The sequence below is a fragment of the Pan paniscus genome, chromosome 21, assembly GCF_029289425.2.
Source record: "Pan paniscus chromosome 21, NHGRI_mPanPan1-v2.0_pri, whole genome shotgun sequence".
Lineage (NCBI taxonomy): Eukaryota > Metazoa > Chordata > Mammalia > Primates > Hominidae > Pan > Pan paniscus.
Window position 1 is genome coordinate 62,512,366 of NC_073270.2, and position 24,744 is coordinate 62,537,109.

At 46.1% G+C, this 24,744-nt stretch overlaps 1 protein-coding gene and 1 non-coding gene across 2 annotated transcripts; one reads left to right on the forward strand and one right to left on the reverse strand.

Moving 5' to 3' along the window:
• The first annotated feature begins 4,388 nt into the window (after positions 1-4,388).
• On the forward strand, positions 4,389-23,129 carry LOC134729678 (uncharacterized). Its single transcript, XM_063600894.1, has 4 exons — positions 4,389-5,311; positions 14,459-14,521; positions 17,096-17,303; positions 21,602-23,129. Exons 1-4 carry the CDS (start codon positions 5,158-5,160, stop codon positions 21,783-21,785), a joined length of 609 nt encoding a protein of 202 aa, XP_063456964.1. The 5' UTR covers positions 4,389-5,157; the 3' UTR covers positions 21,786-23,129.
• Positions 23,130-24,231: 1,102 nt separating this feature from the next.
• LOC112438052 (U6 spliceosomal RNA) lies at positions 24,232-24,338 on the reverse strand. Its single transcript, XR_003026550.1, has one exon. It is a non-coding gene; the product is annotated as a U6 spliceosomal RNA (small nuclear RNA).
• Between the last annotated feature and the right edge of the window lie 406 nt (positions 24,339-24,744).

The following is a 24,744-nucleotide window of genomic DNA, read 5'->3' on the forward strand; positions in this document are numbered from 1 at the left end:
AGTGAGGGTGATGGTGGTGATGGTGATGGTGATGACGCTGATGGTGGTGATGGTGATGGTGGTAGTGATGGTAATGGTGATGGTTATGATAGTGATGATAATGGTGATGATGGTGATGGCAATGATGATGATGGTGATAATGTCAAAATATTGGACTGTTTCCAGCTCCAACTTTGCTGACTTACACCCACCCCCTGAAAGGGCATTTTGCCCCATGGAAAAAATAGAGCAATGTTCTTTTACTCCCTGAGTGTGTTTGCTTTCTATAGCTGCCATAATAAATTACCATAAACTGGGTGTATTAAAAGAAAACAGAAATGTACTCTCTTATAGTTCTGGAGGTCAGAAGTCTAAAAGCATGGTATTAGCAGGGCCTCTGGAGGCTCAGAGGGAAAAACCCGTCCTAGGCCTTTCTCCTCACTGTTGGTGGCTCCTGGCAATCCTTGGTATTTCTTGGCTTGTAGACTTATCACTCCCATCTCCACCTCCATCTTCACATGGACTTCTCTGTGTGTCCTTTCCCATCTCTTACAAGGATACTGTCATTAGATTTAGGCCCTACCCTAATCCAGGATAATCTCATTTCTATCTTTACCTTAATTATATCCACAAAGACCGTATTTCCAAATAAGGTCACATTCTGAGGTTGACATGAACTTTAAGGAGGCACAACTCAACCTACTGCCTTGACGTAGGTCAATGAAAGTCCAAGGAAATGACTGGAGACATGTCATGTCCCCACCAACACCAGGCCTCCTGCAGCACTGACTGGCCCCTTCTGCTCCTGTGTGCTCCCCTGACGGCTGTCACAGTGACTGTTGTTTGGTGCCATGGAATCTGACCAACTCCTCCATGGCACCTCTTTGAACGTCTGAGGGCAATGACTCACCCAGGAGTCTTTCTGGTGTGTGATGATGGTGATGATGGTGATGGACTAGAGAGTTAGTGGGTGAGTCCAGCCGGAGCTCCTGGGCTGCTGGATCACAACTGTGGCCTCTGGAAAATGGAAGTGGCAGCTCAGGGCCCCACCATCCCAAATCCCAGGGGTGTTTGAGGCACAGAGACTGTGGGGTAGAGATGCTGTGTCCAGCAGCAGTGGACTGCTTTTGCTCTTTCCTTTCAATAACAATTTGGAAAAGAAAATTGGAGTTAGCCATCATCACGGGCAAGCAGAGACAGGTCCAGGGAGCTAAGCCCTCTGTGTCGCCTTCCTGGAAGCACTTAGAGAATTCAGACCTACACGTTGAAGTGCCTATAGACCAGGGGAAGCCCGTTCCGACGTGGACAAAACTTCTTGAGTTTATTCTACCGCAGTGACAGGAGGGTGTTTGTGCATCATGAAACAGGAAGGAGATTGTGGGTAAGAGAGAAAGGGCCACTCCTACTGTCTGGTATGAGATTAATTCCAAGGTAACCACTCACCCTTTAGTAAGAGTGAGAGGAACAGCTCTATTGAAAAAGGAGTTTTTCCCACTCTCTACTGTTTCACCCCCAATGCCAACCCCATGAGTCTTCCCTGTCTCCTGAGGTGAGAAAGAGCAGCTGAGAGCCGCACACACTATTTTTAGAAAGAAAACCATACAGAGGGGGCTGTGTTGGAGAAACGCTTTGGGTGCATGAGGTTGGGGAGAAGGACCTGAGAATGTGGGGAAGGGGCGGGGCAGGAAAGTGACTGTGGATAGGACAGTTCTATGCCTCTGTTTGGGAGCTGGGGGCCTCTGAGGGGTCCCCCCTCCATCAGTATCTTGACCCCAGGTTCTGGAGAGTGCCAAGGCTTTGGGCACCAGATGGAAGTTGCTGATGGTTCTGATGAAAGCCAATGGTTTCTTTGCAAAGAGAACTTTTCTTCATAAAAATAGAATTTGCTGGTTTTACTAGTTAGAAAAGACAAACATGGGTGGACAGAGGGGAGGGCTGAGTCTTTCCATTGTGAGCTAACATAAATGGAAACCTATGCTTTTAGCACCTCCAACAATGATGCTGAGAAGAAAAATAGGGAAGAAGGAAGGAAAAGGGGAGGGAGAGAGCGAGGGAAGTGGGGAGGGAAGGGGGAGGAACACAAAGAAAGGAGGAGTAGAAAAGACCAAAAATAGGCTGGGCGTGGTGGCTCGCGCCTGTAATCCCAGCACTTTGGGAGGCCGAGGCGGGTGGATCACGAAGTCAGGAGATTGAGGCCATCCTGGCTAACACGGTGAAACCCTGTCTCTACTAAGAATACAAAAAAAATTAGCCGGGCATGGTGGTGGGCGCCTGTAGTCCCAGCTACTTGGGAGGCTGAGGCAGGAGAATGGTGTGAACCTAGGTGTGAACCTAGGAGGCGGAGCTTACAGTGAGCCGAGATCTCGCCACTGCACTCCAGCCTGGGAACAGAGAGAGACTCCGTATCAAAAAAAAAAAGAAAAAAAAAAGACCAAAAGATGAAGAAACAATGATCATTTTATTTATTATGATTATGATTATAAGACAGGGTCTTGTTCTGTTGCCTAGGCTGGGGTGCAGTGTCGTGATCATTGCTCACTGCAACCTCCATCTCCTAGGCTCAAGCAATCTTCCTACTTCAGCGTCCTGAGTAGCTGAGACTACAGATGCACAAACCATGCCCAGATAATTTTTTACTTTTTTGTAGAGACAGGGTCTTACCATGTTGCCCAGGCTAGCCTTGAATGCCTGGCCTCAAGCAATCCTCCCACCTCAGCCTTCCAAAGTGCTGGGATTACAGGAGTGAGCCACCAGGCCCAGCCTGCGCCCAATTATTAACATCATCTTCTGTGCAAGGAAAAAAAAAAGCCATCAAGTTTTTTTAACTCTTGAATATCAAAATTCTTCAAGTATCTTAATAAAAATAAATAATAATAATAATTAAAAGAAAAACAATGAAAGAAAAAAGGGAAGGAAGAGAAAAGAACAGTGTGTCTGAGCATCACTGGAAGGAGATGCTGTGGATGCGGAATCCCGTCCAGGCCACGGAAAGCAGCAGGCTGAGCAGCCCAGGTGGGGGAGCGCATGCAAAGGCCCAGGGGTGGCAGAGAATGTGGTGTGTTTAAGAAACAGAGAGAAGCATGGCTCAGCCTGGTGGGTGGGGGAGAGTGGGACCAGACGGGCTTGGAATGGGCTGGATCTGGGACCAGGCAGGAAGATGAGGCAGGCAAAGCAGAGAATGGCAGACCCAGAGCGCGTCTGCCTCCTGGAGGCTGGCGGCTGCTCCTCAGCACGAACCAGTGCAGCTACGGGGCGTGCGGGCTCCGCGTGGTCAGATTTTCTACTTCATGACTGGGGCGGGGTGGGTGGGGGGTGGGGTGGTGGTGGAATCCCAATTGCTGCATGAAGTCTCATGTCTTTTAGACGCTGGCTTCACATAGAAAGATGAAGATAGACTTTGCAGACTGAACGGGGACTGTGGGCTAGAATCAACTCAGGGGACATCAGTTGCAATGCTGAGACTTGCTCCAGGCCTCTGATCGAAGTGGACCACGGACTTGGTCATTATGGGATGGCTCTGGAGCTCACCAATGATCATCTTTCCGTCCATCCCCACCAGAGCTGGGCCAAGTCTTAGGAACAATCCTTTGCTTCTCGGTTTGTGAAGCTGGCCCAGGGACTTAATCCAAACAAGGGCACAGCCAGAAGGAAAAGGGCGTGTCTTCCTGAAAAAGACTTGAATAAAGGGATCCTATTCAGGGCCTGAAAAGGCCAGTGTTGAAGCGCGTGGCAGCCTGTCCAGGCAGGTCTGAGTGCGCAGTGAACCTCTTACAGGAGGGGGCTGTGCTGCTTGAAAGTTCACCGCTCCTGCCCAGGAAGGAATCTCTTCAAGCAAAACCTGACACATTTGGTTGCAATCTCTGCTTGGATGCTGCACAAATTGGTTACCCTTCCTTCGGGTATTATGAGAAGGGCCCTCCTGGGTACATCTGGTTCATCCAGCATGGAGCCTCCAGCTTGGAGAGCTGAAACTCAGTCCAGAAGAAGAGGCTGCAACAGATGTATTGAAAAGCATGCTCATTCATTTTCACTTAAGAAATGATTGATGTCTGACTGAGCTGCAGAAAGAATGGGAGGATTAGGCAAGACTTTTTGTTGTAAGGCTCAGGAAGTACACTCAAACTGGGTTGAACAAATAAAATAAGAACGGATTGGCTCATGTCACTGGAAAGTCAGTCCATGGGTACTAAAGTCCCTTGACTCTGATTTTTATGAAGACAGCTTCCTTCCCAGTCACCCGCAACTCTACACTCAGTTTCTAGCCAAGTAAACTCAGCAGACAGCGTATCCAGCCAAAAATCCCAGGGCTGACTCTTAGTGGTCCAGCTTGGTCATGTGCCCATTGGTGACCCAATCACTGTGACTCTGACTGTTTTGCCCTCATTCAAGATTCTGCCCCAAGCCAGGGGAGAGGGTCAAACCCTGTAGGACCACATGGACCAAAAGTAAGGGACGAATGGTTTCTCCAGAGCAAGTCAAACACCATTATTAGAAGCAGCAGGAATGGCTGTTGTCATGGCCACACAACTGGTAAAAAGCAGATTCCCTTGCTGTTGTTGTTTTTGAGGCAGGGTCTTGCTCTGTCTCCCAGGCTGGAGTGCAGTGGTGCACTCTCAGCTCACTGCAATCCACCTCGCGGGTTCAAGTGATTCTTGTGCCTCAGCCTCCCAAGTAGCTGGGATTAGAGGCACGTGCCACCAAGCCCGGCTAATTTTTTTTTTTTTTTTGGTAGAGACAGAGTTTCACCATGTTGGCCAGGCTGCGTATCCTGGTTTTGAGCCTAGGTCTGAATGAGAATAGACTCATGTTTTTAATTTGGGAGTTCGAGAATGGGTGGCTCTAGGGATTTAAACAACATCCACGTGACTTGGCCTGCCTTTCTCTCTCTCTCTCCCCTGCCTCCCCATTACTCCTCTCTGCTTTCTACTGGTTGGTTACTTCCTCAGGCACTTTTTTTCCCCCTCTGTGGCAGCCACGAGCAGTTCAGGATTTATGACTACCAGTTTAGCAACCTCAGTGGAAAGAAATTTGTTGTTTCCAAAATAGCAAAAAAACAACAAAACAAAACAAAAAATAACCCAGGGCTGATTCTCATTGGGCTGACTTTGGCCACATGTCCATCCCTGAACCAATCACTGTGACCTGTGGTGGAATACACTGACTGGCTGTGCTTATGCCATGTGCCAGCCCTGGAGCAGGGACTTAATTCCTACCCGAATAGATGCACGGGAGGATGAGGATGGAGTGGCTTCCCTAAGGCAGATTGAGATGCTGTTCCGAGAGGAGGGAGATGCAGACCATCTGAAATTACAGACATCCTCTTTGGAGAGGGGTGAGCACGCACTGGTGGGGCCCCAGCCCTTCAGAGCACTGGAACGCCATGCTTGGCAGCCAGGCTTGGTTGGCAGAGCTGCAGCTCGGGAGTTAGGACCTTAGACTGTCAACCACAGAGATTTATCAAGTGCCTGTTACGGGCCTTATGCAGGAAATTCTGTAACCCCAAAGTCTTCTGGATGTTTAATTTGGCAGAACTGGAGTTTCCAGGAGCGAGTGTGTTTGACAGAGAATGGGGACCGTCCCTCAGGAGACACTGGTACCCGGCATGGCAGGAAAAGAGTTTTACAGCTCTGCTGTGTTTCATAAGGTTTAAGAAGAGTAACGCATTAGCCAGGTGTGGTGGAGTACGCCTGTAGTCCCAGCTACTCGGGAGGCAGAAGAATTGCTTGAACCCAGGAGGCAGAGGTGTAGTGAGCTGAGATTGTGCCACTGCATTCCAGTCTGGGTGACAGAGCGAGACTCCGTCTCAAAAACAAACAAAAAACAACAACAGCAACAAAAAAGAGTATTTCTTGCTGGGTGCAGTGGCTCACACTTATAGTCCCAGCACTTTGGGAGGCCGAGGCAGGTGGATCACTTGAGGTCGGGAGTTGGAGACCAGCCTGGCTGACATGGTGAAACCTCGTCTCTACTAAAAATACAAAAATTAGCTGGGCGTGGTGGTGGGCACCTGTAAGCTACTCAGGAGGCTGAGGTAGGAGAATCGCTTAAACCTGGGAGGTGGAGGTGGCAGTGAGCCGAGATCGCACCACAGCACTCCAGCCTGGGTGATAGAACGAGACTCCATCTCAAGAAAAAAAAAAAAAAGAAAAAGAAAACAAAAGTAATACTTTCTATTTGCACATCACTTGGTGTTTTTAAAAGCTGTTGAAATTTGGGAACTCAGAGGAGCCTCATAACAGTCTGTGGGTACCAGAGCCTGGAAGATCAGCCCCATTTACAGAGGGGGACACTGAGAGGGTATGTGATGAGGTGCAGGTTATTGGGAGACCTAGGCTGGGAACCTGCTCACCTGCCCCTTAGCGGCACCCACTTTTCCTGTCTAACCTCAGCATGAGCCCTGGACCCAGAGAGCCTGAGTGAACTGCCAGTGCAAGCTCTTCCTTAGCTGTGTGATATTGGGCTCTCTGCCTTGGTTGCCTATTCTGTGAAATGAGTCAACGGGGGCACCTACATAGTGGGATTGTGGTAGAGGTTAAATGAGTTATTATGTGGAAAACCTTAGTATCATGCTTGGAATATGGCAAATACCATTAATCTTAATAATGCATCAGGTAGAAATTAGAGTCAATTACTTCTAGGGTTTATTTTCTCAGATGATGCCAGAGATGGGCAGTCAGTGGCACTCAGAGGCTCAGTGGTGCCAGCGCTGACGTGGCTATGTTTCCTTTGGCCTTTTTCTTCAGTCCCAAGATGGCTGCTCCTGCTCCAGCCATCATATTTGTATTCCAGCCAAAAAGAATGAGGAGTGGGGAGTCACAAAAGGGCCCACCTCCCATCTGAGTCAGCCCCTCAAAGAACTCTCATGGGCGCCCCACCCACTGCCTTCTGCTTATGCATGGATGGCCATGCACATTGTAAAGGAAGTGCAGAAATGTAGTCCTTTGGCCAAACTCATCTCAGGATTCAAAAACTTAGGATTTCTGTTAGAGAAGAGGAAGGAGAATAAATAGTGTGAAGGCATCCAGCAATCTCTGCTACAGAGTTTTTTGTTTTTCATTTTCTGAAGACCCTTTTATTATGACCTGTTAGACATCACTATGTGTAATGGTTTAGAGCAGGAGTTACAAAGTAACATACCTACAGGCGGATCTCCTCACATGCATGAGGGAGGCTTCAGAGGCAGAGAGGTAACAGGGAGTGGTGGGGACTGGAGCAAAGTGGAGAGCTCATGCCTCATCTGTAGGTGGCTGCCAATGAGAACCAGCTAGTTTTGCATAAAAAAGAGAAGCCCAGTGTTATGAGAGCTTTTTATTTTTAATGAAAAGTGGATATACCTTAATTTTAGATGAGATCAGCCAGGTACAGTGGCTCATGCCTGTAATCCCAGCACTTTGGGAGGCCGAGGCGAGTGGATCACCTGAGGTCAGGAGTTCGAGACCAGCCTTACCAACATGGTGAAACTCCGTCTCTACTAAAAATACAAAATTAGCCGGGCATGGTAGTGGGCACCTGTAATCCCAGCTACTCAGGAGGCTGAGGCAGGAGAATCATTTGAACCCAGGAGGTGGAGGTTGCAGTGAGCCGGGATTGCACCATTGCACTTCAGCCTGGGCGACAGAGCAAGACTCAAAAAAAAAAAAAAAAAATTTAGATGAGATCTGATTTTTAGGTAATGATAATGATTTCAAATTTACTGAAAAAAATTATATGAACTAAATAACACAAAATTGTGGGCATGAACTTACTTGGGGCTGATTCTTTGTCCTTTCTTTCTTTTTTTTTTTTTTTTGAGATAGAGTTTCGTTCTTGTCACGTAGGCTGGAGTGCAGTGGTGCGATCTTGGCTCACTGCAACCTCCACCTCCCAGGTTCAAACGATTCTCCTGCCTAAGCCTCCTGAGTAGCTGGGATTAGAGGTGCCCACCACCACGCCCATAGAGATAGGGTTTCACCATGTTGGCCAGGCTAGTCTCGAACTCCTGACCTCAGGTGATGCGCCCGCCTTGGCCTCCCAAAGTGCTGGGATTAGAGGCATGAGCCACTGCGCCAGGCCAAGGGCTGATTCTTCTTTTAAAGTCAGTTTTATTGAGGTCTAAGTTATACACAACAAAATTAACCCTTTTTAGTTGTACAGTTCTATGAATTTTGCAACACATGCCATTGTGTGACCATGGTCACAATCAAGCTATAGAACATTTCCACCCCCCTCTAAAATTCCCTTGTGTTGCTTTTTAGTCAGTCACCACCCCTAGCCTCAGCCCATGGCAACTAGTGATCTTTTATCTGTCCCTACAGTTTTGCCTTCTCCAGCAGGTCATATAAGTGCAATCAGTCAGGAGGCAGCCTTTTGAGTCTGGCCCCTTTTGCTCAGTACAATGGACTGGAAATTCTTCCATGCTGCGGTGTGCTGGTTTTGTATTGTTGAATAGCTTTCCACTGTGTAGGTATACCACAGTTCAACCATTCATCTGTTGATGGACATTTGGTTTGTTTCCAGTTTTTGGCAATTATGAATTAAGCTACTCTAAACATTCACGGACAGGTTTTTGTATGAACATCTGTTTCTGTTCATCTTGGATAAATATCTAAGGTATATCTAGGATGTTTTCCAAGGTGCCGGGGCAATTCTGCACCCCACATGCGGTCTTCAGGGGTTCCAATTTTTCATATCTGCACCAGCACTTGGGATTGCCAAGTGTCTTTTTTCAGAGCGGGATGTTTTGTTGGTTTAGGCATATTCTAGTATGTAGTGGTATCTTTCTGTGGTTTCAACTTGCAGTTTTCTAATGACTAATAATGTTGAGCATCTTTTCATTAGTCTATTGGCCATCCATATATATTCTTTAGTAAGGTTGTTAAAAGAAAAACTTCAGCTGAATTAAATTTAAAGGAGTTTGAGCAATGAACGATTTGCGAATTGGGCAGCCCCCAGAATCACAGCAGACTCAGACAGACTCCAGGGTGCCTCGTGGTCAGACCCAATTTATAGCCAAAAAAAAAAAAAAAAAAAAAAAAGAAAGAAAGAAAGAAAAAGAAATGGCGTATGGAAATCAGAAGTGAGGTACAGAAACAGCTGGATTGGTTACAGCTCGTTCACCTTATTTGAACACAGTTTGAACGCTTGGCAGCGTAAGGGTGGCTGAAGCATGGCTGCTGGCATTGCCAAGACTCAGCAATTGTTACAGGTGCCTCCTCCTAAATTAGGTTTTCAGTCTCGTCTACCCATTAAATTAGATTATGGTTCATCCGTAAGGGCTCAAATATAGAAGTATGGAGTCCTTCTCGGCTGTATTTCATTCCCTTTAACAAGGTATTGGTTCAAATATTTTGCCAATTTTTAATTGAGTTATTTGTTTTCTTATTATTGTCTTGTGAGGGTTATTTATATATTCTCCATTCCAGTCCTCTATCAGATATGTGTTTTGCAAATATATTTTCACAGTCTGTGGCTTGTCTTTTCATTTTTGTAACAGTGTCTCTTGAAGATAGAAGTTTTTCATTTTGATTAAAGTCCAATTTATCAATTTGTTCTTTACAATTTATGCTTTTTGTGTTCTATCTTAAAAAAACCTGTGCCTAATCCAAAGTTATGAAGATTTTCTCCTATGTTTTCTTCTAGAAGTTTTATTTATTTATTTATTTATTTATTTATTTATTGAGGTGGAGTTTTGCTCTTGTTGCCCAGGCTGGAGTGCAGTGGTGCAATCTCTGCTCATTGCAACCTCCACCTCCCAGGTTCAAACAATTCTCCTACTTCAGCCTTCTGAGTAGCTGGGATTACAGGTGCCCCCCACCATGCCTGGCTAATTTTTTGTATTTTTAGTAGAGATGGGGTTTCATCATGTTGACCAGGCTGGTCTCAAACTCCTGACCTCAGGTGATCCACCCGCCTTAGCCTCCCAAAGTGCTGGGATTACAGGCATGAGCCACTGCGCCCAGCCTATAGTTTTAACTTTTACACTGAGGTCTATGATCGATTTCAACTTAAAAAAAAATTGAAATATGGGTTGAAGTTCATTTTTTGTATATGGATGTCCAACTGTTCCAGCACCATTTGTTGAAAGACTTTCCTTTCTGTATTGAATTGCTTTGACACTATTGTTGAAAATCACCTGGCATTAAATGTATGGGTCTCTTTCTGAACTCTCTGTTCTGTTCCATTGATCCATGTGTCCTTGCTTTTGTCAATACCACACTAGTGCCTGCACCTGGTAAGTACTGTATCAGTGTTAGTTAGCGCTTGCCATATTTTATCATTTTTAAAAAATAAACTTTTAATTTTGGAATTTCTTTACTTGGAAAATTTATTTTTGAATAATAATATGATGGAAAAGTTTGCAAATCTAGAACAGAGATTTATATCCTCATATCCTTCTTCTCACAGCTAGCTTCTCCTAGCATTAACGTTTTACATATCCATGGTATTTTTTATCAAAGCGGACACATTCACATTGGCACAGTACTATTAGCTAAGCTGTTTATTTGAGTGTCACCAATTTTCCCATTAGTGGCTGTTTTTCCTGTTCCAGGGTCCATTTCAGAATACCACATTGCATCGAACCGTGGGTTTTTAAGATGCGTCTTTCAACAGCTCTGTAATCAGGGTGCATCTTACAGTCCATGGTGTTTTACACATTGATAGCTAGGTTTTTCTTTTTCATAGTGGCATATTAAATTAGAGTATGCCTTAGATTTAATGAAATAGGGTATTATTATTACTTGATCTCCTTAAACCTCAACTTCTTCATCTGTAAAATGAAAATAATGCTAGGACTCACCTCATAGAGATGTGGAAAGATAAAATGAGAGCCACCAAAGGAAGTGCCTCGATAGAGGTTGGCACATGAGCCCTTGTTAATTAATGGTGGCATTAAACCCAAGCGTAAGCTCTATCCAAAGTGTGCTCCTGGGGGTCAGTGAGCGTGCCTCTCCTTGCCTTTCCCTACATCGAAGAAATGCCTGGAGCCGGATTTCTTAGCAGCTGTCCTTCAAACAAGAGCCCACAGGAATAGCTACCAATTAAAATAACAAAGTTTCAGGTGACAACATTTGCAGAAGAAGCTGCAAATGTTTAATAAAAGCCCAGTTGCTGGGAGGCTCAGACGGCTACCTCTTCCGGGAGATCCGAAGCCGCATTTCAAGTCTGCCAGCAAATTTGCTTTCATTGAACAAGACCCTGGCCCTTTCTCCTCGGAATGTCTGGGCCCAGGCCTCTTGTCCTGGGTCACTTCTCTCTTTTTTTGCTTTCACTTTCTGAAATACATTCGCTTGTTTTCTCGGCTTGAGCTTTTAAAAAATTATACAAGCAACACATCTGTTACGGATATGGTAGAAAATTGAGATGAAAGGAAAAATGTAAAAGAGGCCTGTAATTTCATCACTCAGAGATCGTCACTGGATACAAAGCATTTTTCTTTCTTTTCCTGGTTGTTAAAATATAGCACTAACTGTAAAATAAGTTAGAAATTATAGAAAAAGCATAAAAACAAAACATTCTCTTCTCATCTCACCATCCAGGTTACCAATGTGTAACATGCACCCTTTCCAAAATGTTCATGTCTATGCTTTCATATGTACTTAAAAATATTGCAAGTTCCAGTACCTGGGGCAGGCTCTGGGGGTAGGCCACTTGGATTCAAATTTTGTCTCTGTCACCAACTAGCCGTGAGCAGCCTATGTGACTTCTCTGGGTCTCGGTTTCCCTATCTGTGAAATAGGAATATCATTAGAACCTACTTCAGTTATTGAGAACATGACCTGAGATACAGTACATAAAAGTCCTTAGCTGGCTGGGTGTGGTGGCTCACGCCTGTAATCCCAGGACTTTAGGAGATAGGAGAATTCCCATGAGCCCAGGAGTTCAAGACCAGCTTGGGCAATATGGCGAAACCCCATCTCTACAAAAAATGAAAATATTAGCCGGGTGTGGTAGTGTGCACCTGTGGTCCCAGCTACTTGGGAGACTGAGGTGGGAAGATTGCCTGAGCCAAGGAGGCGGAGGTTGCAGTGAGCTGAGATTGCACCATTGCACTCCAGCCTGGGCAACAGAGTGAGACCCTGTCTCCAAAAAAAAAAAAAAAGAAAAAAGTCCTTACACATGATGCTTCATGCAGAGTGAGCCTTGAAAAATGGCCGTGATGACTGGTGTGCTTGTTTCCAATTGCTGCCTCACAAATAACCACACAAACTCGGTGGCTTAAAACAACACTGTTGATTATTTCACATTTATGAGCTCACTGCTTTCATGGCAAAAGATTCCAGGCACGGCTTAACTGGATCCTCAGCTCTGGGTCTCACAAGGCTTCAGTCAAGATGTTGGCTGAGGCTGGGGTCTCCTCTGGAGGCCCAGGGTCCTCTCCCAAGCAGATGTGGTTATTGGCAAAGTTCATCTTGCTGCAGCTGCAGAACTCATGGAGGCCTGGTTCTTCCAGGATAGCAGAAGCATGGCTGCTACTATGAACCTTGCCCTTCTTCCTTCTCTGATCTCTAGAGCTTCTTTCAAAAGGTTTACCTGGGCTGGGTGTGGTGCCTCGCGCCTGTAATCCCAGCATTTTGGGAGGCTGAGGTGGGCGGATCATGAGGTCAGGAGATCGAGACCATCCTGACCAACATGGTGAAACCCTGTCTCTACTGAAAATATGAAAAGTAGCTGGGCATGGTGGGGTGCGCCTGTAGTCCCAGCTACTTGGGAGGCTGAGGCAGGAGAATCGCTTGAACCCGGGAGGTAGAGGTTGCAGTGAGCTGAGACTGTGCCACTGCACTCCAGCCTGGTGACAGAGCGAGACTCCATCTCAAAAAAAAAGAAAAAAGAAAAAAAGAAAAGAAAAGAAAAGAAAAAGGCCCACCTGATGAGGTCAGGCCCACCCAGGATCATCTCCCTTTGATGAACTCAAAGGCGATTCCTACAGTACCTTAATTACAGAACAAAATCTTTTCATCTTTGTCCTAGAACATAATCACAAAATCACAAGAGTGACATCCTGTCATATTCAAGGTCCTGCCCACACCAAGGGGAGGCGGTTATCCAGGACATGAACCACAAGGGGAGGGAATCTTGGAGCTGTCTTAGAATTCTGCTTACCATAACTAGTACTCATAAGGCCTTCCCGTCACCTTGTGTTTTAGTTTGGGGGCAAACTAAAGGGACTTAATCTGTTTCCAGGGATTTCGTACTTGGTAAAGACCATCCCATCTATCTGACCAAGCACTGGAATTGAATGTTGATATGGTTTGGATCTGTGGCTGGGGAGGCCTTAGGAAACTTTCAATCATGGTAGAAGGTGAAGGGGAAGTGGGCATGCCTTACTTACATGGCCAGCGCATGAGGGTTATTTGTAATTCCCAGTGTTGGAGGCGGGACCTGGTGGAAGGTGATCGGATCATGGGGGCAGAGTTCCCCTTTGGTGCTGTTCTCGCGATAGTGAGCTATGGTGAGATCTGGTTGTTTAAAAGTGTGTCGCCCCTCCCCCTTCTCTTTCTCCTGCTCCAGCCATGTAAGGTGCCTGCTTCTCCTTCACCTTCTGCCCTGATTGTAAGTTTCCTGAGGCCTCCCCAGCCATGCTACCTGCACAGCCTGTGGAACTGTGAGCCAATTAAACCTCTTTTCTTCATAAATTACCTAGTTTCATGTATTTCTTTATAGCAGTGTGAGAACAGACGAATACAAACGTGCTGTTGAATGCATGAACAAGTAGCTGAATTCTAAAAACACTGATGAGTAACCAGTTCATTCATTCATCCCACAAGTAATGACTGCACCCCTGGGACCCCTGTGCTTAGTGCTGAAACATATAAACTCACGTGCATACTAAAGACGGTGGGATCTCTTAGGAGCACTTACTCCACCCAAGTGCTCCTGTTGGGGTGTTCCTTGAATTAGCTCATTTATGCTCACAACAACCCCCTAGTATGATCCCCATTTTGCAGAGAAATTGATGTGAAGAGAGGTCGTTTAACCTGGCCAAGATTGTACAGCTAAAAAGCAGCAAGGCTGAGATGGGATCCAGACATTTTAGCTCCAGAGCCCACGCACATCACCACCCTCCACCTTGTGAGCCGCACTCTCTCGCAGGCATGGTCTCTTGGCTTGGAGGTGAACAAGCTCCTTTCCTCTGCTATGACTGCCTGTCTCTGGACTCTCTCTGGACTGATGGGAGGGAGAGGTGGGAGGGTAGGCCTGCTGGCAAGCAATGGCCACAGAGAAAGTGGCCTCGGGTCCCCTGGGCCGAGGGGGCAGACCTGAGCTATGGACAGGGAGATTTCAGGGACCCCAGTGACCACGTCCTCTGCCCCTGGCAGGAGACCCTCTGAAGGAAAGGATCAAAGGGAAAGGGTTGGAACTTCTCCCCCAAGGGTGACACAGGGCAGCCACGTCCCTGTTTATCCACTCAGCAGATCTGGCCAGTTCTAAGTGTTTTCTGTCCATCAAAAATACACCCTACTTGTGGGAAGTGGGGCTAATGTCAGTCTTTGCCTTCCAGGGTTGCAGGTGGGACCACATGAGATCATGTACATGAAGTGCTTAACACCTTATCTCAAAGATGGTAAGCCCGGTACAATTTACACTACTCAGGTGACAATGATACTTCACCACTGCACACTATGTTATCCGCGTAACACAAATGCACTTGTACTCATTAAATCTATAACAATAAAAAAAATCTTTGAAAAGAAGATGGTAAGCTCTCGGAAATTGTGAGTTACAATTCGTGAGCAACATGGCTTTCCTCTTCCTACAAAGACAATGACCCTGGCAGAGGCTGTTGGGCCCCTCTCCCGCTCAGGCCCCACCCTCCTCTAGCGCCACTGCTCCCTGCAAACATGCAGGTGTCCTTCAAACCCTCGGGGTTCCCTAGGTCCCTGTGCCTGGAACCACACATCCCTCTTGGGCCTCAGGCCCGCCTCCTAGTCACAGTGGTTGGCAATGTGGTGGGCACTGGAGGTAACTGAGCCAATCAAAGCCCTTCCCTTTCAAACGGGCCTGGGAAGGAAAAAACTCACTTGGAGGCTCACAGTGCCCCTGCCCTCTGTGAACCGCACAAGCCTGGAATAACTTCCTCCTGGTCATCTGGCCTGGGCGAGGCTGGGAGCTGCTCAAGGGCAGGAAGACCAAGGTCCTGTCTGCTCCCATAAGCCTAGCACTCAAGGCTTGTGCTGACCAATGGCAGGTGGTTAATCAGAATTTGATGAAGAAATGAATGAATGAGGAGTTCTGCTCTCTCCTCTTTTTCCATCAGTAGTCAATAATTGCCTTCTCAGAAGATTGCATTTTTTCTTTTATTCTTTTTTTCTTTCTTGCTCATTTATTTTATTTTTAATTTTTTTTTTTGAGACAGAGTCTTGCTCTGTTGCCCAGAATGTAATTTTTTCATTAATGGGATATTTCAATTTGAGTATAGTCAAAGAACCCCCCAAATACCAACTGAGGCTTTAGCAACGATCATTCCGATGTTATTTTTCATATTTCCTTCTCTCCTCTATGAGGAGGGCAGAGGGGCTAGAATATTTTAAAGCAAACCCCAGGCACTGAATCATTTTTCCCCCAAATACTTCAGTGTGTATGCTGAACATATAAATATTTTTTTCAGATAACCATAATCGCACTCTCACACTTAACAAAAACAATTATAATTTCTTAATATCACAAAATACCCAGACCATGTTCGAATTTCCTCCATTGTCTCAAAAACTGTCTACAGTAGGTTTGCTTAAATCTTATTGAATTATAATCACACTGAGGTGTCAGCAGGAATTTCTTTGGTCGCAAGTGACCAAATGTCTGCAACTGGGATGTTTCTAGCTGTTCCCTGGAAGTAGGTTTCTGTGGTCAGGAGGCCTGGGAAATACCGAGTTGCAGAAAGGCTATCCCATTCCTCTCCCATCTTTAGAAGGCTAAAGTGTGTGGTGAATCTGAGTGTAAAAGAGATTTTTGCAAACTTGGTTGACCTTGGAAATTTTATTTTATTTTTTATTTTATTTATTTTATTTTTAAAAATTTTTATTTATTTATTATAAATTTTATTTATTTACTTATTTATTTATTTATTTATTATTAATTTTTTTCTGAGACAGAGTCTCTCTCTGTCCCCCAGGATGGAGTGCAGTGGCGTGATCTCAGCTCCCTGCAACCTCTGCCTCCCGGGTTCAAGCGATTCTCCTGCCTCAGTCTCCCGAGTAGCTGGGATTACAGGCACCCGCCACCATGCCCGGCTAATTTTTGTATTTTTAGTAGAGATGAGGTTTCACCATGTTGGCCAGGCTGGTCTTGAACTTCCGACCTTCAAGAATTCACCCGCCTCGGCCTCCCAAAGTGCCACCACACTCGGCCGATCTTGGCAATCTTTGAGTTCATACATTCTCGTATGAAGGCGATATCTCCCCCAAAGGGGCAAAAATTGGTTCTTCAGTGGCAAAAAACCTTTTTTTTTTTTTTTTTTTTTTTTTTTTTGGTAGAGATGGGGTTTCACCATGTTGCCCAGGCTGGTCTCAAACTCCTAGGCTCAAGCCATCTGCCTGCCTTGGCTCCCAAAATGCTGGGATTACAGGCGTGAGCCACCATGCATGGCCTAAAAATCCTACTTTATGTGTATAAAGCCCATGTGTACATTCACTGCATAAATAGATATACTGTAGATCTGTGGCATTAAAATTGCATGTGGAGGGAGTGGCAAATAGAGAAAATGTTCCAGAAAAGCTCCTTAGAGGGGGGAATGAAAAAAAATAAATGAAGAAACATTATTTTATTTTCCATCTGCACCTTAGTTCCCACATCTGTAAAATCGGGATAATAATCGTGCCTAATTCAGAGCTGTGGCAAGATTTAAGAGCATGTACAGAGTGCCTGGCTCACTGGAAGTGCTATATATGCGTTAGTTACTATCCTGGTTGTTGTTCTTGACATTTTTGGAGCATTTTGTAGGTGTTGGGAAATTAAAGAGCCCAGTTCTGGGGTCAGATGAACTGGGTTTGGAGACTTTCCTTAAATTTGTGAATATTCCATTTTCTCATCTGCAAATGAAATAAAACTGCCTTGCGAAGCTGCTGTCCACGTTAAAGGGAGTAACATAAGCAAAGTCCCTGGTGTATTAACCAACTGTTATTTTTATCCCCTTCTGCAGATGGGCAAACTGAGACCCCAAGCCCTGGAGAGATGTGTTCAGACAGATGTGCAAGTCCCTCCTGCTCCAGCCCACTGTGGCTCCGGGCTTCAGTCTTCAGTTGGCCTTTGTTCTGCCACTTTCTCCTGGAAGTCACACCTCTCTCTCTTCCTGCCTCCCACATCACAGGAGTCTGCACGCACCCAACCAGCTCAAAAGGCTCTGACAGGTGGGAGTTTGTTGTTTTTGTTGCCTTTTTTTAAAACAGCCTGCCACTTTGCCTTTGTCTAAACAGAGCAGCAGTGAAGGCAGAGAATCTGTAAGTCTTCCTTGTCCCTCTGCCAAGTGCTGCCTCTGGTCAACCAGAGCCGCCAACTCTGTTATCTTTTCTGCTGGAGGCGGTAAGGGCAGGCCCGGCGCTGGGGCTCACCAAGGCCTGTTACTGGTTTTCTCGGCTCTGATTCTGGGTCTGGAGCCCCTGGTGTAAACCCCGCAAGGTGACCTCAGCAAATTTGCCCTTTTGAACAGGGAGGCCAAGGACCCTGGGCACTCTCAAGCCCAACTGCAGTGACAAAAGTTCTTTCTTTTTGTCTCCACCCCATCAGCTTTTGAGGGTATGGCTCTGGCAGCCCCCAGAGTGTAACCTCTGTCTGGCGGCCAGCTCAGGTTTTGGGGGATGTGGAGGGAGGGTCAGGGATGCCAGCCTGGGTCATCACCCGCTTGCACAGGTCTGGAAATCAATAGCTGTGTCTGCCTCGGAGGAGGGCAGAGAACTTTCCAGTGGCTTCTGTTGTGCAGTTTTTTATTTTTAACCATAGAGTCCAGCACAGGAGGCAGACTGCCTGCATTCAAGTCTTATTTTCTTCCATCCTCTATAGGTGACCCCTTGAGTGACTGTGGCCAAGAAACAAGTTAATTAAAATCTCTCCAGGCCTCAGTTTCGTCATCTGCAAAGTGGGGAGAATGATAGTGCCTTTTTCACAGGATTCAGGGGGGATAAAGTGAAGGGATGCATTTAAACCTGGCACACACAATAAACGTCAGCTGTGGCTAGCAGGGCCCTGCTGAGCCGGCCCCGTCCACCTCTCACGCTTCATTTCCCACCATTCCCCTCCCCGCATACTATGCTACAGCTGCCCTCTCCTCCCCTCCTCTCCCTCCCCTCCCCCTCCCCTCCCTCCCCTCCCCTCCCTCCCCTCCCCTCCCTCCCCCCCTCCCCTCCCCCCTCCCCTCCCCCTCCCCTCCCCCCTCCCCTCCCCCTCCCCTCCCCCTCCCCTCCCCTCCCCTCCCCCTCCCCTCCCCCTCCCCTCCCCCCCTCCCCCCCCTCCCCTCCCCCCTCCCCTCCCCCTCCCCTCCCCCCTCCCCTCCCCCCTCCCCTCCCCTCCCCTCCCCTCCCCCCTCCCCTCCCCTCCCCTCGTGATGTGAGGCAGGCTTGGGCTCGCTTCAAGGCTTTTGCTTCTCGGCTTCCTCTGCCCGGGGAGCTTTTCCCAGATCTTCGCCAGGCAGGCTTCCTACCTGCTCATTGTCTCAGATCTGGGGTCACTTCTTCTAGGAGGCCACTTTCTCTCACAAGACCCTGTTTTATTTGCTTCATAAACTTTACCCGCACTAGAAATTATTTGGTGCATTTATCTCTTGCTTGCGTATTGTCTGATCTACCTAAGCAAAGTAAAATTCCATTTTTAGGAACCCTATCTGTACCCCTGAGCGTCTAAAATAGCAGTGGCGTACCGTTATTGGTCAGTAAGTGACTGGGTAGAATACCAGCTTAAGCAACACAAATCCAGTGCTGGTTGAGCTTTGGTTAAATCACGTGTTTGGTATTCTGAGAAGCTCATTGTATACTTTCTTCTCTTAATTTTATGACACACTTCTGAAGGGGGTACTCTTTTTGGCCTCATACCACAGATGAGGCAACAGTCTCAGAGGGGTTAAGTAACTTCCCCGAGGTCACACAGCTAGTAAGCAATAGTGGCTTAGAGAGGCTCAAGTCTGGGTCTGTCCCAGTGCTTCCTTGGCCCTCTTCTTTTTTTTTGAAACTGAGTCTCACTCTGGCACCCAGGCTGGGGTGCAGTGGCACGATCTCTGCTTACTACAAACTCTGCCTCCTGGGTTCAAGCTATTCTCATGCCTCAGCCTCCTGAGTAGCTGGGATTACAGGTGTGCGCCCCCACGCCCAGCTAATTTTTGTATTTTTAGTAGAAACAGGGGTTTGCCATGTTGGCCAGGCTGGTCTCAAACTCCTGACCTCAAGTGATCCGCCCACCTCGGCCTCCCAAAGTGCTGGGATCACAGGCGTGAGCACCGTGCCCAGCCAACCCTGGCCCTCTTTTGAATGAGGTCCCGGAGCTTTGATGGAAGAGGGAGTGAAGAACAGCAGTGCAAATATGTCTTGTTTGAAGCACACTTTCATTCTGCACTAGTAATATTTACATCCCAAATTGCCTTTGAGCCTCCCAGCAGCCCTGGTGTATGGTGGGATGTGAACCGAGGCTCAGAGCCAGGATGTAATCTCTTGGGGCCACCAGATCCTGGCTTAGCCTTCTGTGGGACATGTGGTTGCTGGACTTGAGAAAGGTCTCAGCTTAAACCCTAGCCCTCTGGGAAGCTCCTCTGAGCCAGTCTGGTCAGCTGCCAGTCCGGTATCACTCTTCCTCGAAGTGCGGCCCCTCCCTGGCACTCACCCTTGCATGCCATTGCTCAATTGCCTCTTCCCTGGCTTGCTGGACTCGTGCCGTCCAGTGCAGTGGCCACTAGATCAACAGGGGACAACTTTGCAACAACAGGGGACATTTGGCAGTGTCTGGAGACATTTGTGGTTGTTGCATCTGGAGAGAGGGGACGCTACTGGAACTGGAGGAAAGAGTCCAGGGTCGCCGCTGAATGCTCCACAATGCACAGCACAGCCCACACTAAAACTATGGGATCCAGGTTGAGAATCTCTGCCTTAGACCTCAGTGGATACTGAGCACTTGAAATGCGGCTGGGCTGAGCTGAGATGTGCTGTGAGTACAGAACACACACTGGATTTCAAAGACTTAGTTTGAGAAAAAGAATACAAGATAGTTCATTAATCATTTTTAAATATTGACTACATGTCAAAGTGATAATATTTGGATATAGTGGGTTAACTAAACTGGAGGATAAAATTCGCTGTGCCTGTTTCTTTTTATCGTTTGATTTGTGTCTGCTAGAAGATTTCAAATGACCTACAGGGCTCACATTATATTTTGACTGGGCAGCAGTGTGCTGGACTAGACATCCATGAGGAAAGGGGTCTGTTTGGGTTTGCTTGTCACTGCAAGTGCAGGGCTGGACAGGAGCTTGACACGTGCTGGGTGCTCAGTAGATAGTTACTGAGCAGGAAGAAAGGAGGGACAGCAGAGAGGGAGGGAGGGAGAAGGAAGAAAGAAGGAGGGAGAGAAGGAAGGAGGGAGGGAGGGAAAAAAGGAGGGAGGAAGGAAGGAAGAAAGGAAGGAAAGAAGGAAGGAACAAAAGAAGGGAGAAGGCAAGGAGGAGAGAGGGAGGAAAGAAAGAGAAGGAGGGAAGGAAAGAGGGAAAGAAGGGGGGAAGGGAAAGAGGAAGGGAGGAATAGAAGGAAGGAGACACAAACACTCCCGGCAGCTGTCTTGAAAGGCCTCTAAAACCCCACTGGTGAGCCCAGAGTTCTCTCCCCATGTCCAGTATTTAAGGCAGCTGCCAAGGAGCGTTCCTTCCTTCTAGCGGATACCCCAGCTGCCCCGTCCCTGGTCTCTGCCCTGTGTCCCCGCCCAGTGTCTCCTCCAGGTCCCCTTGGCTCGGGATGGCCTTGGGTACTTACTTCATGCCCTGTTTGGGAGCTTCTCCATTTGCAACCTGCTCCCATTCTGGTCCTCATTAGCAGTGAGAGGTAGTTAGGTTTGAAAATCTTAGCTGTGTGAGCCCGGAGCCTCTGGGATAAAAATCCCAGGGATGCAGTTCCAGGCTTTCTGTGACTTTAATTATCTTTAGCAAATGGGTTGATTTTCCCCACAAGAAAAGGGGGTGAGCCCCGGAACACATATTTAGGAACTTCTTTCCTGTCCTGACTATGAGCTTTCTGAGAATACGGCGAATACTTCACCATTACACAACAGAGATGACTGAGCAAGTGTGGGGAGCACGGCCAGCTGGACTCGACAGGATTCTTTCCCCAATATTAAAAAGAGGTCAGTTTTTGGCCAGGCGCGGTGGCTCACGCCTGTAATCCCAGCACTGTGGGAGGCCGAGGTGGGTGGATCACCTGAGGTCTGGAGTTTGAGACCAGCCTGGCCTACATGGTGAAACCCCATCTCTACTAAAAATACAAAACATTAGCCAGGTATGGTGGTAGGCGCTTGTAATCCCAGCCACTTGGGAGGCTGAAGCAGGGGAATTGCTTGAACCCGGGGGACGGAGGTTGTAGTGAGCCTACATCGTGCCGCTGCACTCCAGCCTGGGTGACAGAGCGAGAGTCCATCTCAAAATAAATAAATAAATAAAATAGAAACAGATCCGTTTTCTTCTCAGCCCTCTGAAGCTTGTGGATTGGCTGGGAGCAGCTGTGAGGGGAGGACCGATTCCAGCTGGCACCGAGAGAGGATGTCTAGAGGGGGCATATTTGAATCCTAAACCCGGCCGTTTGACTCCCCAGGTAGCTCCGCGATCGTCATCACCAACAGTCTGGCGTGGAAGTGAGAATTTACAGGGATGAATGATGAGTTTCTTTTTGTTTATATGTTCCTGAGGTTTTTCTTTTCTTAAAGAAGATCATATTGTGGCAGTAACCTGTTTTTTTTTTTTTTTGTACTGAAATTGCAAAGTGTAGGAAAACACAAAGAAAAAATAAAAATGACCTAGAATCCTATCACTCAGTGCTTATCACAGCAAACATCTACCTTTCAGCCTTTTGTACATAAGAATTCATAATTTATTGGGTATAGTATTTTACAATATTCCTATCATATTGCCATTTTAAACTGTTTTTTTCTTTATATCAAGAATGTTTTGTCATGACATCTAATATGCAACATCACCTGAAATGACTGCATCGCACTTCATTGTAAAAGCAAACCAACAGTTGTTTAAACAATTCTCTATTGTTGGATATTTAGGCTGGCTCCAACTTTTTGCTCTTGTAAATAACTGTACAATGGATATCCTGGTATATAAGTCTTTGCACACATCTCTGATTATTTCCTTAGGGTAAATTCCTAGAAGTAAAATTACTGGTGAAATGATTCACACATATTAAGACTTTTGATAAATGCCATCATAGTTGCCTAGAAAGTTTATGACAAATAACATTTCCAACAAGAATGTGAGTCTGTCTCCCCAGCCCCTCCTCATCTTCTCCAGTCCTGGGATACATCAACGAAAATGCAGAGGAAAAAAACATAAATAATTCTACCTCCAAAGTAAACCACTGTTAACAATTTAGTGAATATTTCCTCCAGATTTTTTACTGTGTACTTGTACTCATGTATGTGTGTGTGTTTCAGAAATGGAATGATGTATACATATTGATTTGTGACCTGATTTTATTTTATTTTATTTTATTTTATTTTATTTTATTTTTTTTTAGATGGAGTCTTGCTCTCTTGCCCAGGTGGGAGTGCAGTGGTGCAATCCTGACTTACTGCAACGTCCACCTCCCGGGTTCAAGTGATTCTCGAGTGTCTCAGTCTCCCAAGTAGCTGGGATTACAGGCATGCGCCACCACTCCTGGCTAATTTTTGTATTATCAGTAGAGATGGGGTTTCACCATGTTGGCCAGGCTGCTCTCGAACTCCTGACCTCAAGCGATCTGCCCGTCTTGGCCTCCCAAAGTGTTGTGATAACAGGCGTGAGCCACAGCTCCCAGCCTATTAACCTTTTTGTTTTTTAAACTGCATGTTGTCATCATCTTTTATGAAGCATCAGTCACTTCCATGGCTTCATATCATTACAGCAAAGTCTGTACTGGAGAATATTTCACCAGTTCTTTAGTGCTGAGCCTATAAGCTGCTTTCAGCATTTCCCATATAAATGATGTGGAAATACATTTCTTTCCTTATACGTAGTTTCTAAATAATTCCTTAGGAATAAAAAAAATGCACATTTTAAAGGACTTTAGTATATATTCCAAAACTCAGAACAGTTGAATGTGTTTCTTTCCTCCAGTTGTGAGGGTACCATTTCTCCATTTGGCTAACACCGTGGGTTACCATTCTTTTCAAATATTGCTACTCTGAAAGATATACGAAATGATGTCATTACAATTATAATTTCCACCTCCATTGCTTGATTCCTCATGAATCTAAACATTTCTCCTGCATGCATTGCCCACTTTTATTTCCATTTCTGTGATTTGCCTGTCATTTTTCTTTAGCCGTTTTTATGACTCTATATGAGCTTTGTCTATTTTAAGAGGCTAAATACTTTGTCATGTAGGTTGGGAATATTTTTCCTCATTGTTTTATGTCTTTTAATTGTATTAGTGATGATTTTTCATGTCCAGGAGTTTAAAAAATTAATTATAATGAATACAAGTTGTATTTATTTATTGTATACAACATAATGTTTTGAAATGTATATACCTGGTAGTGTGGCTAATTCAAGCTAATTAGCATATGCATTACTTCATATACTTATTCTTTGTGGTGAGAACACTTAAAATCTACTCTTTTACTGATTTTCAAGAATATCTTGTTGGCTGAGCACGGTGGCTTACACCTGTAATCCCAGCACTTTGGGATGCCAAGGCTGGCAGATCATCTGAGGTCAGGAGTTCGAGAGCAGCCTGACCGATGTGGTGAAACCCCATCTCTACTAAAAATACAAAATTAGCTGCGTGTGGTGGGCACATGCCTGTAATCCCAGCTACTCAGGATGCTAAGGCAGGAGAATCACCTGAACCCAGGAGGTGGAGGTTGCAGTGAGCCGAGATCGCACCATTGCACTCCAGCCTGGGTGGCAGAGGGAAACTGTCTCAAAAAAAAAAAAAAAAAAAAAAAAAATCTTGTTATTAACTATAGTCTCCACGCAGTACAACAGATCACTTGAAGTTATTCCTCCTCTCTAACGGAAAATTTATATCCTTTGACCACCCCCTGGCAATCACCATTCTACCTTCTGCTTCCATGAGTTCACTGTTACAGGAATTTATTTTTATTATTAAAAAAATTATGGAACGTTTCACAAATTTGCATGTCATCCTTGTGCAGGGGACACGCTAATCTTCTCTGTGTCGTTCCAATTTTAGTGTATGTGCTGCCGGAGTGAGCACAGTCCCTGGAATTTTGGATGCTTATGTTGACTCTTCATGTTTTCCCTGGTGGTGTCTGCCTTCATAAGCCTAGAAGGGCCTTCAGGGGAATGGGTTTGAGGGCCCATAGCCACAGCGGGACAGTTGAACGAATATTCAGAGCAAAGCAGATGACACGGAATTTATAGGGCGAATGAGATGGCCTCTGGCTTCACAGAAGCTGTGTCAGTCACTCGGCAACGCAGCCTGGGAGGTGGAGAGCCCTCTGTCTTTTCTTACCTTTTATAAGGGTCTCTGAGCAACTCATTATGTGCAGAAAGAGCCCTGGGTAGAATCCTGGACTCTGGCAGGGCTGCCTACTCACCATGGAGCCTCAGTTTCTTCATTTGTAAAATGAACGAATGAGCCAGGATCGCCTCCTTGGACC